Source organism: Oryx dammah, unplaced genomic scaffold (genome assembly GCF_014754425.2).
Source record: "Oryx dammah isolate SB20612 unplaced genomic scaffold, SCBI_Odam_1.1 HiC_scaffold_13, whole genome shotgun sequence".
NCBI classification, from domain to species: Eukaryota; Metazoa; Chordata; class Mammalia; order Artiodactyla; family Bovidae; genus Oryx; species Oryx dammah.
In genome coordinates, this window is record NW_024070197.1 from 30,284,446 (window position 1) to 30,302,767 (window position 18,322).

General features: G+C 34.5%; 1 protein-coding gene across 1 annotated transcript in view; it reads left to right on the forward strand.

Moving 5' to 3' along the window:
- Window positions 1-1,969: 1,969 nt before the first annotated feature.
- The window catches only part of TERB1 (telomere repeat binding bouquet formation protein 1), a 29,463-nt gene continuing 13,110 nt past the window's right edge, over window positions 1,970-18,322 (forward strand). Inside the window, exons 1-10 of the mRNA XM_040254119.1 lie at window positions 1,970-2,000; window positions 6,591-6,701; window positions 6,877-7,005; window positions 8,689-8,820; window positions 9,959-10,019; window positions 10,114-10,229; window positions 10,331-10,453; window positions 14,839-14,991; window positions 16,374-16,505; window positions 17,597-17,722. Of these exons, the coding sequence (XP_040110053.1) occupies window positions 1,970-2,000; window positions 6,591-6,701; window positions 6,877-7,005; window positions 8,689-8,820; window positions 9,959-10,019; window positions 10,114-10,229; window positions 10,331-10,453; window positions 14,839-14,991; window positions 16,374-16,505; window positions 17,597-17,722 (1,114 nt within the window). The remainder of the gene's footprint in view (window positions 2,001-6,590; window positions 6,702-6,876; window positions 7,006-8,688; window positions 8,821-9,958; window positions 10,020-10,113; window positions 10,230-10,330; window positions 10,454-14,838; window positions 14,992-16,373; window positions 16,506-17,596; window positions 17,723-18,322) is intronic.

Below are 18,322 nucleotides of genomic sequence, written 5' to 3' on the forward strand. Positions count from 1 at the left end.
TAGGCAATTCAGCCTTTAAAAAAGAATGAAAAATTTCCTGTATACTTTTATGTATATATAGTATGTCTGTTTATAACATGTCTCCAAATTATATGTAGGAAACACAGTAACGGAGGATAAGAGTATAGCCCTTACCTCAGTTTTATTGATTCTCATTTCAGCTCTGTCACTTACTAGCTGTTTGAACTTGGACAAATTGTTACTTTCTCCTGGTCTATCCTTATAGCTCCCTTGCAGGGTTGCTGTAAAGACTAAAAATAATAATATTTATAAGGTTTATAGAGGTATACAGGGCCTGATCTACCATTGGACTTGCTGAACATTAGAAACTTCTATTACAAAACCTGTGAAAAATGAAAAACAGTGAAATAAAACACTATCAGCTAAAGACCACAAGTGTTAATATGTTGCTGTTTTCCATCTAATTTTATGTTTGCCTCTAGATAATTGGGGTCATACTGTAGATAAAATTTTGAGTCTTGCTCTTTTTGATTATATTATAACATAAGCATTTTTCCGTGTTATCAAACATTTCAAGTAAATGTCAATATTCTTGTAACAATATCCTATCCTGTGGATATACTATGATATACCTACCCATTCCTTTTTTAATGGAATATTTAGGTTAAAAAACTGGCAAAACTAGTAAACATGTGTGTGCATGTGTAATAAGTCACTTTAGTCACGTCTGACTCTGTGTGACCTTGTGGACTGTAGCCTGCTAGGCTCCCCTGTCCATGGGATTCTCTAGGCAAAAATACTGGAGTGGATTGCCAATGCCCTCTTCCAGGCGGTCTTCCTGACCCAGGGACTGAACCCATGTCTCTTACATCTCCTGCATTGGTGGGCATGGGGTCCATGGGGTCGCAAAGAGCTGGACACGACTGAGCAACTGACCTGAACTGAACTGATTGGCAGGCAGGTTCTTTACTGCTAGCACCAGCTGGGAAGCCCCCAGTAAATATGTGTATATTACTTTATAAAAGATTTGCATATTTATCATTAAATTTTTTGTTGGGAATTTTAATTTTGAGAGTAAGAATGAGCAATAGAATAATTGTCTCCCTTTAACTATATAGTATTGCGTTAAATGAGAATTTTTGAATTCTTTGAGTCCTGATTTATTGTTCTAAGAAGTTGACTGGACTCTGATATATTTTTCTAAAAAAATCAATTTAGCATTTTAAAGTAAAGAATGTGAGAGGCCATATTAGGGTTGCCAGTTATTTTAAAAATTCTTCTAATGAATTATAAACAAAGATTTAAGCTTGAAAGTAAGCAGAAGTTGTTAGAAAAAAAAAACTTTAGTATTAAGCTAAGCTTGTGAAGAGAAATGCTCATCTAAAGAGTGTGTGTATTTGTATTTTAAATCTCTGATTAATGGAGGGGTGCCAATCTGAAATGATGGGATGAAAATTTACAGAAAAGGAAATAAGGAAGGAGGAGCAGAGCAGTTAGATTCAATCAATAATTCATGTGTTTGTTTAATAAAACCTATTGAATACCTGTAGCACTTAAGAATATGAGGTGCATTCATGTATGTTTTCAATTTTAATTCTTGTAACAACTCTATAAAGTTGGAAATTTCTATTTTATAGATGAGGAAACTGAGCCACAGAGAACTTAAGTATACCTAATATCTAGTAAGTTTCAGGGGCTTCCCTGGTGGCTCAGTGGTAAAGAATCTACCCTGCCAGTTCAGGAGATGTGGGTTTGATCCTTGGGTCAGGAAGATCTACTGGAGAAGGAATTGGCAACCTAATCCAGTATTCTTGCCTGGGAAATCCCATGGACAGAGAAGCCTGGCGGGCTACAGTCCATGGGGTTGTAGAGTCGGACACTACTGAGCACATTTGTTCTTTTCCTACTCCTTTGCATACTGTACTTCTGGAAATCTCAAAATAGATTTAAATTGAGAGAATACCTTTATCTTACAGATGAAATATAAGGAAAGAGAATGCAGACAAGCATGGAAAGTGAGGACACAAAGAAAATACAAGGTGAGAAATTTATGGATCATATATCTGGGATTTGTTTCTTAGTCTATTTGTGGAATATACTGCAGATTATCTGACAGGCTCCAGGAATTGAAAGAATTATTCAGTAATTTACATAAATATTTATTAAACATCTAGTCTGTACCAGTCACACTGACTTCAGGAAACTGACATTCTAATAAGAGATGGCATGCTGATAATTAGAATACCATATGATAGCTAATTCAATGGAGGTATATGTAATAACAGTGGAAACCTGAGAGGACCACCAGCAAATTTCAGAGCTGTCTTCAGAAAAATGGAAATTTAATTCATGAAAATGGAGGAGGTTAACCAGAGAGGAAATACTAAAATATAATAGGATGGGAAATAGTACTCCCTGTGGACCCCATCACATCAGGGTTTGGCTGAGGAAGAGGACCACCCCCAAAAAAGGCTAAGAAAAACATTTCAGAAAGGTAAAGAGACAGGCATGTGGTATTTTGGAAATTAGCCTTATGAGAATGCTTTGAGAAAGGCATTCTCATTACCCTCATACCCAAGAGGCTCAGTCTTAAATGTCACAGATAATGACTGAAGTATCCACTGGACTTAATTTGTTTTATTAATAGTAAACTTAATAGATTCCAGGCAGATTGCAGTATATTGAGGTCTGGGTGGGAAATAATCTGGAGACAGTATGAATAGCTTGGTGGTGGTTGTTTAGTTGCTAAGTCATGTCCAACTCTTTGCAACCCCATGAACCGTAGCCCGCCAGGCTGCTCTGTGGGATTTCCCAGGCAAGAATACTGGAGTGGGTTGCCATTTGCTTTTCTAGAGGATCTTCCTGACCCAGGGATCAAACTCATATCTCCTGCATTGCAGGCAGATTCTTTACCGTTGAGGCACCAGGGATTCCCATGAATAGCTTGCTCTTCTTCAGAGCTTATCTGAAGATATATGGCAGTAACTAGAGGGTGGTTGGACTTCCCTGGTGGCTCAGACGGTAAAGCGTCTGTCTACAATGTGGGCGACCTGGGTTCCATCCTTGGGTCGGGAAGATCCGCTGGAGAAGGAAATGGCAATCCACTCCAGCACTCTTGCCTGGAAAATCCCATGGACAGAGGAGCCTGGTAGGCTACAGTCCATGGGGTCGCAAAGAGTGGAACATGACTGAGCAACTTCACTTTCATTTCCTAGAGGGTGGTTGTAATGTTAAGGATCTTATAAGAGGTACAGAGATAAGAGAATTTGTGAAGGGACTTACCTAGTGGTCTAGTGGTTAAGACTTCACAGTTCCACTGTAGGGGGCCTGGGTTCTGTCCCTGGTTAGGGAACTAGATTCTACATGTTGCAACTAAGAGATTGCATGCCACAACTAACAAGATCCTGCATGCTGCAACTGAAAAGACCCCTCATACTCCAACTAAAAGATTCCACATTCCAGAAGAAGGTGGGAGATCCTTCGTGCCACAACTAAGATGTGGCACAGCCAAATATATTTTTATAGTTTCAGATTTTACATTTAGGACTACAATCTATTTTGAATTAGTTTTTGTATACAGTATGAATAATGGATTCAAGTTTTGTTTTATTGTCTTTTTGAATATGAATATCCAGTTTCAACACCATTTGTTGAAAAGGCTATGCTTTCTTCTCTACATTGCCACTCATATGTATGGGTTTATTTTTGAACTATATTCTGTTTCATTTATCTGTTTATCTGTTGATGCCATACTATACTCTTGATTACTGTAGGTTTGTATTAAGTCTTGAAATTAAAGAGAGTCTTCCATCTTTACTCTTCTCTTTCAGAATTGTTTGGCTATCCTAGGTCATTTGCATTTCCATATGAATTTTTAAATCAGCTTGTCAGCTTGTACCAAAATAGCCTGTTGGGATTGCATTGAATCTCTAGATCGATTTGGGGGAGAACTGACATCTTAACAGTATTTAATCTTCTGACCCACGAACAAGGTGTATCACTTCCTTTATTTCAGTCTTCTTTAATACCTCACAGTATTTTTTTGTTTTTAGTGTGTATGTAATTCACATCTTTTGCCAGTAAAACTTCTTTTTCTCTTTTTTGGCCACACCTTGTACAGGATCCTAGTTCCCTAACCAGGGATCAAACCTGTACCACTTGCAATGCAAGCACAGAGTCTTAACCCCTGTACCACCGGGGAACTTCCAGTGTTTCATATTTCTTATGCCATTTTAATTGGCATTGGTTTTGAATTTCAATTTCCAATTAGTTATTGCTGGTATATAGAAATGTTACTGATTTTTGCATGTTAGTGGATATTCTGAAACCTTACTATACTCACTTATTAGTTCGGTAGCTATTTTGTAGATTCCATCAGATTATCTACATAGAAGGCCATGTCGTCTGTGAATACTGATAGTTTTATTACTTCCTTCCCAATGTGGATGCCTTTTCTTTTTTCTTACCTGATGGCACTGGCTTGACTCTGCTGCTGCTAAGTCGCTTCAGTTGTGTCCGACTCTGTGCGACCCTAGAGACAGCAGCCCACCAGGCTCCCCTGTCCCTGGGATTCTCCAGGCAAGAACACTGGAGTGGGTTGCCATTTCCTTCTCCAATGCGTGAAAGTGAAAAGTGAAAGTGAAGTCGCTCAGTCGTGTCCGACTCTTAGCGACCCCATGGACTGCATCCTACCAGGCTCTTCCGTCCATGGGATTTTCCAGGCAAGAGTACTGGAGTAGTGCAATGATAAATGGAATGTTAAATAGAATGACATTGGCTAGCTTCTCCAGTACAATGGTAAACATCTCTGTCTTGTTCCTTAGGGAGAAAGAATGAATTCTTTCTCTGCTAAGTATGATATTTACTGTAGGGTTTTTGGTAGATATACTTCATCAGGTTGAGGAGGTTCCTTTCTATTTCAAGTTTGCTGAATTTTTTTTTTAGATCAGAAATGAAATTTTATCAAATGCTTTTTTTGCATATACTGAGATGATGTATTTTGTTTTAGTTTGTTGTATTACACTGACTGATTTTTAAAATCATAAACTAATCCTGCATTCCTGGGATAAACTCACTTGGTCATGATGAATTATTATTTTAATTTATTTTTGAATTCAACTTGTTAAAATTGTTTAGACTTTTTTCCATGTATGTTTGTGAGGGATATTGGTCTGTAGTTTTCTTTTTTCCTTTCTAATGACTTAGTTTTAATATTAGAATAAGGAAATAATACTTCCCTAAAATAAGTTATAAAGTATTATTTCTCTTGAAACTTTTTGGAAAACTTTTTGTAGAATTGACATTAATTCTTCTTAAATGTTGGGAAAAATTTACAGATGAAGCCATCTGAACCTGGGGTTTTCTTTATAGAAAGGTTTTAAACTATGATTTCAATCTGTTTCATATATATATATGTATATATATATATAATATTTATTTCTGCTTGGGCGAGTTTTGGTAATTTGTTTCTTTGAAGCAACTTATCCATTCACCTAAGTCATTGAATCTGTAGGTATGAAGTTGTACATCACCATTATTATCTTTCGAATATCTTTAGAATCTATGTTGATGCATCTGTCTCAGTCTGATATTGGTAATTTTTATCTTTGCTCTTTTTTTTCCTGATCAGTTTGTCTAGGGGGTTGTTGGTTTTACTGATGTCCTCAAAGACCCAGCTCTGTAGTTCAGCTTGGATCTTTATGATTTCCTTCCTTCTGCTTATTCCTTACCCTTTCGCTAGTTTCTTTAAGGCAGAAGCTGAGATCATTAATATGTGACTTTCTTATTTTATAATATAGACATTTAGCATTACACATTTCTCCTAAACACTGATTTAGTAGCATCCCACAAGTTCTTTTTTTTTTTTTGGAGGGGTGTATGCTTCATGGCTTGTGGGATCTTAGTTCCCCAACCAGGGATCAAACCCAGGCCCTGGCACTGAAAGTGCTAAGTCTTAACTACTGGACCACCAGGCAATTAGTATATCCCACCAATTCTAATATACTGTATTTCACTTTCATTCAGTTCATTCTAAATAAATATTTAAACCAAAGTAGAAGGCAATGGCACCCCACTCCAGTACTCCTGCCTGGAAAATCCCTTGGATGGAGGAGCCTGGTGGGCTGCAGTCCATGGGGTCGCTAAGAGTTGGACATGACTGGGCGACTTCACTTTCACTTTTCACTTTCATGCATTGGAGAAGGAAATGGCAACCCACTCCAGTGTTCTTGCCTGGAGAATCCCAGGGACGGGGGAGCCTGGTGGGCTGCTGTCTATGGGGTCGCACAGAGTCGGACACAACTGAAGCGATTTAGCAGCAGCAGCAGCAGCAGTAGCTTTAATTAAAGAGAATAATACTTGTATTTTCTTTTCCTATATTTTGTGTGAGGGGAAAATCAAATAATTATAAGAAGCTCATTTCAAATTGTTTTATTTAAGGAGCATCTTTCTTTTTCATATTTTTATTCCTTGTTAGATTTTTTAAAAGTAATAAATATTACATATTATTTAATACATAATTATTAATACATAATACATATTATTTAAAAAACAAAAATACGTATTTTGGGGGTGAAACTTAAGTGATTAGTTTTTGAAAGGAAATGTTTAATGAAATTTTTGTTCTTTAGAAGTGAAGACTGACCTGAACTTATTATTGGAGTGTCTGAAGTATCAAATGGACAATGCTTTTTCACAGAAGGAAGCTTTGGTTACTATTCATTCAATTTGCCAACAAAACAGTAAGATGTGATACTGAAATTTTGTTTGTGATTCTTTTTAGTATTGTGACATGAAATATGCATTGTTCTTTCTCTTCTATTCAGTTATTTTATATGTTACTATGTTCATGTGATTTATTGTCCTTAAAAGAATAATTATACTGAATCTTCTTTGTTTTGTCTGCACATTTTACAGGTAATGCAGGTCTTTATTTTCGGGAAATTGGTGGTTTGATGTTTGTAAAAAATCTTGCAAAGTCAAGTGAACATAGTATGGTAAAAGAAGCAGCCTTATATACATTAGGAGCTGTTGCAGAACAAAATGGTAAAATATGAAAACTTTATTTCACTGTCCAATTAATGCATGCCAAAGATTTTATTTAACTTTTTAACTAATGAGGGAAGCAGTAAAATGTTACAGCTGCTTCAAAAGTAATGGTGAAAAACAGTGCTGTAGACATTTGGGAAAGCTGAATTTTATGAACAGGTACATAACTAGTCAGTGTCTGCAGGTCAAAGATCAGTTGCATTTTACTGGTCAAAATGTTTTGCATTTCTGTGGACAAGAATAACTTGTGTCACTATCAGTTTTCTAGAGTTATGAAATAGCCCAAAGACAGTAAAAGGGACAAATAATCTAGAAAGAAGGCTAGATAGGACGTTCAGTACTTGTTATCATCCATTTCGAAATCTTTCACAATTTTTTTCTTGCTATTAGTTGGAAACATTTTTTTTAACTTTGTCTTTTACTATGCTTATCCCCCTTTTTTTTTTTTCTTGTTTCTGAATTTTGAATCAGAGGAAGTTTTCCCATATTCCCAGGTTATAGAGGAATCCACACACATTTTCCTTTGGTACTTGTGTGACTTTATTTTTTACTTTTGCATGTTTTATTCTTTTTGAATTTTCCTGGGGTATGAGATGATGAATGGTTCCAGTTTTATGTGGCAATCCAGCTATCCCAACACTTCTTATTGTAAAAGTAGACCTTTTTCACATTGATTTGAGATGCAGCCACTATCACTTAGTGAGTCTACCTCTAGTTTTTCTATTCTGTTCATTGTCTGTGTATCTGGGTATGTGAATCAGAATATTAAGGCAGCCCACAATCATCTTGTATGTGGATAAACATGTTTTGGGTGCTTGGCTGCGCAGTTTTGTCCGACTCTCTGCGACCCCACTGACTGTTTCCTTCCAACTCCTCTGTCCATGGGATTCTCCAGGCAAGAACACTGGAATGGGTTGCCATTTCCTTCTCCATGTTTTGGGTGTGGCTGACAAAAATATTTTTTCTGTAGTGTACCTGAAATGAAGTTAAATCTAAACCATCAATTTGTCAAATAACTTTATATTCTTATATTTTCATCCATTAACTTCATCACTTGTTTTGAGAATAAGTTATGCTCTAGGTACTGGGGATAAATAAGAAATTGTCTTTGCCTTTGAGAGTGTCTAAAAACTGTTCTAGACACTGGATATATGTGTTCAAATTATTTTTTACAATTCTGCTTATTGCATGATTATCACCAAAGAACCCCTCCTTATCAGATAGGTATCATTTTTGCTTTTTGGAAAGATATTTTTATATCTAGAAGAGTCTTTAAAAATAGCATGACTATCATTTACCCCTCTTTTCTAAAACAGGTTTCTGAATTTTCTTAAATTTTTCTTTGGCTACATTTTGTTACTTATCCTCAAATTTTGGGGTCCTGTTTTATCTTATATTTTTGTTAGGCTTAATTTTGAAATGTAGTTACTGAAAATTCTATGAGATTGCAATATGTGCTTTAGAACTAGGTCAAGTACTTCTGATTAAGATACTGCTTCTTTGGTCTGTTAATTGAGTAAGCACTTAAATTTGTCAGAATTTGTTATATGACTGATGAATGTCAGTGAAATGAGACTTGGTTGAGAACCATCCATAATGGCAATTTTATATTTTGTTAGCATATTTTAAAACTTGTTTGTACTAATACATAGAAATTAAAATTATATTTTCATGTTTCAGTTTACTGTCAGCAGACTTTGTGTACTTCAGAATTGTTTGAAGACTTAATTTGGTTCTTATCTAACAGTGATTCAAACACAAATTTGAAAAGAATGTCTGTCTATGTTATTTTGGTTCTGGTTTCAAATAACAGTAAGTGCATTCTCTTATGTTATAGAAATATTTTTAAAAATAATAAATTGGAACAGACATTATTAATCTTTTTATTCTAGTCAGTGCCTTTTATTTTAAAAAATTTTTTTTCCCTGCTGCCCCACAACATTTTAAAACCTTACTAACTTTTAGAACTCCTGGCTCTAAAGACAATATTGTCTAAAGACAATATCAAATAATTATTTGATATTTATTAATTTAAAAAATAGTAAATTGATTTGTATTATTTAACTAGCATTGAAAAGGAATGGCATTAAAAGCAAAAGAGAAGCATTTAATGAATTGTTGTTGTTTTGACACTAAGTCATGTCCAACTCTTTTGTTACCCTCATGGACTATAGCCCACCAGGCTCCTCTGTCCAGGGGATTTCCCAGGCAAGAATACTGGAGTGGGTTGCCATTTCCTTCTCCAGGAGATCTTCCTGACCCAGGGATCGAACCCACGTCTCCTGCACTGGCAGGCAGATTCTTTACTGCTGAGCCACCAGGGAAGCCCCATTTAATGAATTAATTTGGTTGATTTTCCATTGAATTGGCATTCAGTTATCATGTTTAAGGTCATTATATCAGTCAGCAATGACCTTAAATTTCATGTAGCTCTTGGCTGAAGTTTTACTTTGCTTTTGTTGTTTTAGTTTTTATTTTGGAATAATCTTAGTTTCACAAAAAGTTGCAAAGATAGTATATAGAGTATTCCTGTATACCTCTTGCTCAGGCTAAAGGCTATTTTTTTGTTGCTTTATTTAGATCTTCAAATTGTTACAAATTTTATATGCATTTAAATGCTTCTAGATTTTATTTTGTCAGTTTTTAATATTTTAAATTTTTTTTTCTATTTTGGAGCATATTTTGGTACTATAACACAGAACTATTCAAAATAAATGTTTTGTGATTTTTAGAGGAAATTTGAATACTGTCATTCTCTAAGCATAAGTAATATATTTTCCATAATAATCTTGATTATAGATTTTTTACCTACTGTAATTCTATATTGTCTTTATAATACTTTAAAATGACTGAAAGTTATTTAAAGTACTGCTTAAATGTTGTTTTCCATTTGTGCAAAATTATTTTCTAAACAGAAATCTTTCATGTAATACATGGCAATTTTTTTAAGGGACTGGACAGACACTTGTGAGGGAAACAGGTTGTATTTCAGTTCTGTCACAGTTGTTCAAGTAAGTAAATACATGTTTCTTATTATTAATTATTTGTAGCTTAATACCTTAACACATATGTATTAATTACTTTCTTTACTCTTTAACCTATTAGGACTGTTCTTTCAAAATATGAGTTGAATTTGTCAGATGAAAGTGCTTTGCAGAGTTATCAGTTGTGGTCTTCAGTGTGTAGTACTCTGTGTGTCTGTGTCAACAACCCTCAAAATGGTAATTATCTCAAATATTTAAATATTAAAAAAGACTAAAAACAAATAAAAAGCTGATATTTTCCAAGTATACTAAAATATGATTGCCTTTATCCGTTTCAGATGAAAATCAAATGCTTTGCAGCTCACTTTTTACCCATGCTAATGACTGGCTGATAAATTGCATGAAAGCTGAGATAATTCGCCCTATTTGCTCATTTATTGGACTCACTCTTGCAAATAACAGTAAGTATTCATTATTCTCCAGGCTTTACTTGAAGAAATATATTTCAAAGCATAACCTATTGAATTAATTAATGAACTCCAGTAAATTGGGTCATTTTGGATGCATTTTACTATTGTATAAGTTAAAATCTTATACATAGAAAAAACATAGCAAAACTATAAAAACCCACATAGAGTGTTCTCTGAAAAAATTAGAAATTAATAAAAATAAAACATCTAGAAAAGTCCCTAATATCTAGAAATTAAGCAACAAAATGCTAAAAACCCACATCAAAACAAAAACACAAACCTATGAGTCAAAAAAAATTACAAAGGAAATTAGAAATGTTTTTAACTTAATGATGATGAAAACACAATATTTTTAGATGGAAATTTATAGCAGTAAGGCTTGCATAGGAAAGAAAAAAGGTCCCAAATCAATTATATTAGTTTCCACCTAAGAAACTAAATAATAAAACAAGTTAAAGTCAATGTAAGCATAACAAAGGGAATAATAAAGAGAAGATTAGCAATCAATGAAATATAAAAAGAACAGAATAGAGAAATAAACCAAAAACTAGATCTTTTTACCAGACTAATCACAAAATTTAGAGAAGGCCTAAATTATGAGGAATATAGCTTTATGCCACTAAATTAGATAACTTAAATGAACTGGACAAATTCTTTGAAAGACAAGCTACAAAATCTCACTCAAGAAGAAATGTATAACCTGAGTATTCAGTATCTAACACGGAAATTGAATTTGTAGTTTAAAACCTTAACACAGAGGAAATTCTAGGTCATAAAGGCTTCACTGGTAAATTCTACCAAACATTTAAGGAAAAAGAGTTCTACATAAATTATTTCAAGAAGTAGAAGTAGAAGAAACAGATTCCAACAGACTTTTAAGGCCAGTGTTATTTCCATACTAAAGCTTGAAAAAGGCATTGCAAGAAAACTATAGGCCAATATCCATATATATCTAGATGTAAACATCCTTAACAAAACATTAACAAATCAATCCAGCAAAATATAGAAAGAATAATGTATTCTGATTAGGTGACATTCATTTTAGGAATGCAAGGTTGGTTTAACATTAGGAAATTCACAGTATTCATAGGCTAGAAAAGAATAACTATATGATCTTCAAAGATGTAGGGAAAGCTTTTGACGTAATTTAACATACATTCATGACAAAAGATTTTGGTGAGCTAGGAACAGAAGGGAACTTTCTCAATGTGATGAAGGGCCTCTACAAAATATTACAGCTAATACACTTAAATGGTGAAGGACTTAATGCTTTTCCCCTAAGATTGGAAAGAAGACAAGGATGGCCACACTCTTTATTTAATTGGACACCCAAGTCAGTGCAATAAGGCAAGAAAATGAAATAAAAGGCATAGAGACTGAAAAGGAAAACGAAAATATAGTACTTATTCATAGGTGACCTGATTGTGTAAGAATCTTACAAAAAGCTACAAAACTAATAAGTGATTTTAGCAAAGTTGCAGGATACAAGGTCATATGGAGACAATTAAAAACTTAAAGTGACTATCATTTATGATAATATAAAAAACTCAAAATACTAGGGATATATTTAGTGAAATATGTGGAATATCTATATGCTGAAAACTATAAAACATTGCTGAGATTAAAAAAATTAAAACTTAATGGGAGAGATATCATACTCATGGATTGTAAGATTCAATTTTGTCATAATGTCACTTCTCAAATTCGTCTCTAAATTCATAGCATTCCCTATCAAAATCTCAGCAGGCTTTTCTATAGAAATTGACAAGTTGATTCTAAAATTTACATGGAAATGCAAAGGGGCTAGGATAGTAAAATTTATTTGAAAAAGGACAAAATTGTAGAATTTATGTTACCTGATTTCAATATGTACTATACAGTAATCAACAGTGTAGTACTGGTGTAAGGGTAGGTACAGATCAATGGAACAAAATGGAGAGCCTAAAAATAGACACACACACACATACACACACACACACACATATATGGTTGATTTTCTACAAAGATGCCATGGTAACTCTGTGTTGGAAAATGTAGTATTTTAAATAAATGATGCTGGTAAAAGTATTTACCTATCTGTGAAATATGAATATCAACCCATACCTTACACAGTATGAAGTGAAGTGTTAGTTGCTCCATCGTGTCTGATTCTTTGCAACTCGATTGACTGTAGCCCACCAGGTTCCTCTGTCCATAGAATTCTCCAGGCAAGGATGCTGGAGTGGGTTGCCATTCCCTTCTCCAGGGAATCTTCCCAATTTGGGGATTGAACCTGGGTCTCCCACATTGCAGGCAGATTCTTTACCATCTGAGCCACCAGGGAAGCTGGTATACAAAATTAACACAATCTACAAAAATTAGCTTTAAATGATCTATATACCTCAATATAAGAAATAAACTATAAAACTTCTAGACAGAAACAGGATCAAATCTTTATAATTTGGGACTAGACACACATTTCTTAGGACACAAAAAACATGAGCCACCAAAGAAAAAATTATCATTTGGAGTTCACTGAAATCGAAATGTTTTATTTTTCAAAAGTTCCTGTTAAGGTGAAAAGGCAAGCCATTGACTGGGAGAAAATATTTGTGAAATGTACATCTGATAAAGAACTTGTGCCCAAGAAAACCCCAAGGAGGTATCACTATACAGTCACTAGCATGACTAAAAGTAAAAAGGCTAGTGACATTAAATATTGAGGTTGTGGAACAACTAGAACTTTCTCACACATTGCTAGTGGTATATCTATATTCAGATATTTAAAGCAAATAGTTGTCTTTCACATGCTCACATGCAAAGGAACATATCTCTATATAATTTCAAAAATTGAAACCTATTTCCATGATGCTTTGACATTTCCTCTTTCTTTAAATACCAGCTTAAATGAATGATACATATAGGACCTATTACTGTCAGTGGATTGGTATGAAATAGATTAGAGGCATCATCAACTCAACAGACATGAGTTTGAGCAAACTCTGGGAGATAGTGAAGGACAGGGAAGCATGGCATGCTGCAGTCTGGGGTGGCAAAGAGTTGAACACGACTTAGTGACTGAACAACAATTTTAAATACTCTGTACAATGTAGACTAGGATGTTCTGCTTATAAGTACAACTTTTCATTACATAGAATATAATTGAAAATACTTTTTAGTAAAACCTATTTTGGAGTCCCTGTAATACTGAAAATGTTTGAATAAATGAATAAAAATTGGTCAACCATGTCTGACTCTTTGTGGCACCAGTCGTATCTGACTCTTTGCAGGATTATAGCCTACCAGGCTTCTCTGTCCATGGAATTTTCCAGGCAAGAATACTGGAGTGGGTTGCTATTTCCTTTTCCAGGAGATCTTCCTGACTCAGGGATAGAACCCCGGTCTCCCACACTGCAGGCAGATTCTTTACTATCTAAGCCACAGGGAAACTGGAGAAACTGAAACTGGAGAAACTGTTTACATATCCTTAAATAACATTTCCTAACAGTCTGTTCCCAGATATAGAAATTTTTGAACATGATTTTTTTTAGATTAAGAGCTTTGTGTTTTATTAAACAATTTTAATATAAAAAGTACTTTTTGTGTTTAAATCATCCTGGCTCAATTTGTGGTTCTAGGGTAGACTGGGAAGAAGGTGTATCACAGAATTATAATCATTAGCCCATATATCCATTGATTATATGTCCGCTGCTGGGATAGGGGCTATAGAGACTATTGAATGCATAGACCCATGGGGTACTTTCCCATCAGAATCATTTTCAACAAGGGAACAAAAGACTGAAGGCTTTTAAAAAATGTATCTGTCATCGAATCTTTGCTTGGAATAGTTGTTATGACTCTCAGTAATATGTTATACTTTTATGATCTAAGAAGTAAAAGAATTAGGCTTAGTTAAATAAGATGGATGAAATATGTGGGGTTTTTTTTAAACAGTTAAATTACTTTGTTTTTTGTTGATTTAGCCAATCTGAGGAATGAGTTATTTTGGAATTCAGAAAATAGACAGCTTGCTGGTTGTAATACCAAGCTAAATGAATGAATCTATAGCTCTTGTAGGACTTGAGTTTAATATCATTCTTGCAAAATTTACCAGTTCGTGATCAATGAAATGAGATGCCTAACATACAGGAAAGAAGTACTGTACTAAACATATGGTTGTACTATGTTGAAATGAGTTTCTTATATAAGTAAATAGAATCAATCTTGTGATTATGTATATGCACAGGTAAGGATTAGATTTTTCATTCTTTAATTTGGGATTTTTAGTAAGTATTTTTTAAAGTCAAGTTAATGTTATATTTAGTACAAGTTAATTTAATGAAACCATATACTTGTCTTATTTGAAGTATTAATAGTTCTGCTACTTTATTCTTAAGCTTATGTTCAGAAATACTTTATATCTGTGGGTGGACTGGATGTATTGTCTCAAGTTCTTGTGCAACTGGAATCTGATTCACACAAGACTCCTTTCAGTGCTAAACTTGCAGTGGTGGTGACAAAGACAGTGGATGCATGCATTGCTGATAATCGTGAGTGAAAATGCTTAGTAATTTTTCCACAGTTGCATTTTGTTTGAATTTGGCATGGTGAGTGTTGAAATGGTAGATTGAACACAAATAAGGATTGGACTTCTAGTTTCTCATAAGTGGGAGAGAGACTTAGAAATTATCTAGTCCAACTCCTTATTTTCTCATGGAGGTTATGACATCCTTAAGGATTCAAATCTAGGTCTTCTGATTTCAGGTTTGATGACAGAATCAAGAGAAGAGTCTACCAGTCCTAAATCTTTGTTTCACTTAAAAAGCAGCATTAAATGAAAAAGATTAGATGAGAAATCAAGGGACATTTTGGAGACATAGGGAATGGAAAGTCCAATTTATAGATTTTTAAAAATGAGATAAAGAATTAAGGTATGCCTCTATCCAATAAGTATGAGAGGGACTTATCCTACCATAACTAGTGAGTGGCTGAACCAGACTAGAACTCATGACTATAGATTTTAAAAAATGACATAAAGAATTAAGGTATGCCTCTATCTGGTAAGTATGAGTTGGACTTATCCTACCATAACCAGTGAGTGGCCAAATCAGACTAGAACTCATGGCTGCTTCTCACATGTACAAATATTGAAGAATGATAGTCCACAAATCTTTGTAATAAGCAGTTCTTGAGATTCATAAATAACTGGAAAAAATGGTAGATCATTTTTTAAAAATTCAGTTATGTGCTAGGCTCTATGTAAGCTCTAGAGATTAAAAAAAATGATTATCACATAGTCCTCTGAGGAATTCACAACCTTTTTGTTGCTGTCAGGACTGCTGGACTCTGAACTCTGTTTTTAAAAACTGGAAGAAAAAAAAAAAAAACATGAGAAGTGTAGTTTAAAATGGTAGACTTCTTGAATTTTTTACATCTCAGTATAGATTCAAGTATGCCTCACTGCATCATTAACATCAATAGAACCATGACCAGTTAGTAGTGTGTTTCAGTGACAGGCAGGAATTGATTACATAGGAAGGTCTATGCTGTCAGTCTAGATGAGACAAGGTATGTAAGGTGAGAGTAAGCAGCTTTTAGGGAAGATAGTATTATTATTTCATATTCACAACACTCTACAGGACAACTTAGCAGAAAGCATTCTTCAAAAAATTTGCTTTAGTATAATGTCTTTAGTATGGGAAGAGGAATTATTGAGGGCTTTATAAGCTTCCACCTTATTATAATGCATTTGTTTATAGTTATATATTGCATGTTATATGAGATGTGAATTTTAGATACTATGTAGATATATAATATCATTCTCCCAGGATAAGATCTGAAAAATAGTATGTGTAAATATCTGGAAAATACTATATATATAGGTAGGGATAAGCTGTAAGTTTGTACTTGCTCTTTTTTCCCCCTTTTTAAGCTACTTTTGGTGTTGTATTATCCAAGTACCACATTGTTTCAAAACTTCTGGCATTGCTGCTTCTTGACAGTCTGGATTCAGGAGAAAAATTTAGTGTCATACTTACTCTTGGTCATTGTACAGAGGATTGTGGTAAGTACTGGATTTATTTAGCATGTTTATTAAAACAGTAGAGTGAAAATATACGGTTGTTTCCTCCCCAGCTTAAGAGTACTGTTGCCTTTCTCCTAGTCCCCTAGCCAGTCATTCATTGCTCCTCATCCTTCTTCATCCATGGTGTTCATTCAGTCACTAAGACCTGCGGTTCTATTAATACATCTGTTTATCCTTCCTTAGCATTTTCTGCTCAATTCCAGTGCTACTTTCCCAATTTAAGCCCTCAGCCCCTCAACATCTTTCATCAGTGTTTTTGCAAGAGAATCCTCCTTGTGTCCTCTTCCGTCTCTGTTTTTTCATTCTACTCCTCACATTGCTGCACAGATATGATTCTGTTCTCCCTTGTTGAAAACCTTCAAAAGTTCTATCTTTCTTTCTCTATTTATCATTCTCTCCTGTTTTTTCTCTTCCCCTTTCATTTTTTCCCTCTCCAGTTTCCTGCCATTTCACTTGCCTCCTTTCCAACCTTCTTCACTTTTCTGTCTCTCCTCCTCCCACATTTCCACTTCCCTTTCTTTGTGCTTTCTTGCTTCTTCTGCTCTCTCTTCCCTCATTTTCTATTCTCTCCATTCATTTATTTCTCTATACTTTCTCTTCACCTGTATATAATTTAGGGTTTACTGTGCCTTTAAAATTATTAATTTTTATTTTTTAATTGCGGTATAATTGGCAATTAAACCTTTTTTTAAAAACCAAGTGAGGATAGTTCATTTACTCTTATGACACTACTCTGTGGCTGTATTTCACAGATTATCACTTAGGAGACGTAGGTATCTTATGTAAGTAGATTATTTTCTAAATTGAAAATACTTTTGAAACTTTGTTTTTCTATATTTTAAAATTTGAACTATGTTGATAATTATCACAAGAAAGAACTATGACCTTATGCATATAGTTTAAGATAAAATAACTCTCAGAATTCCATGATGGTCCAGTGGTTAGGACTTGGCACTTTCACTATCAGTTTGATCTCTGGTTGGGGAACCAAGATCTCGTAAGCCCCATGGTACGGCCAAAAAAAAGATGAAATAACTATTTTCTACTTTAATTTTTGATGTGTTTTCCAGAGGAAAATCAGTATGACTTTTTTAAAAACAATGGTCTTCCACTCATGATACAAGCCTTAACTGAATCTCAGAGTGAGGAACTAAACAAAGCTGCCACTTTCGTGCTTCACAACTGCAAAAAAATTAGTAAGTTTACTATTACTTAAAAAAATACCTACTAAAGTTTTTGAAAGAGAATTTACTTTCAAATTTACTTTGATGAATTTACTTTTTACTTTTGAATTTACTTTGATGAACCAAGCCCCTTTAGCTCCCAGCCTCTTCTTATATTTGAAAAGTAGATTATATAATTTTGACATGACAGCTAGAGTATTACAGCATATAAAAGCTTCTATGGAAGGGAGCAACAGTATATATAATTCACTTATTTAATGCACTGTGGACAGATTTAGTTGTAGGACTTAAATCGGAGGGCTACAGGTGACTTAGGATTAAATCATAAAGTATGTTCATTTATTTATTTAAAAAATATTTGAATGCCTCTTGTCAGGCACTGTGCTAGGCTTGGACTTCCCTGGTGGCTCAGACAGTGAAGCTTCTGCCTACAATGTGGGAGACCATTTCAATCCCTGGGTGGGGAAGATCCCCTGGAGAAGGAAATGGTAACCTACTCCAGTATTCTTGCCTGGAAAATCCCATGGACGGAGGAGCCTGGTAGGCTACAGTCCATGGGGTCGTAAGGAGTCGGACACGAGAAGGCAATGGAACCCCACTCCAGTACTCTTA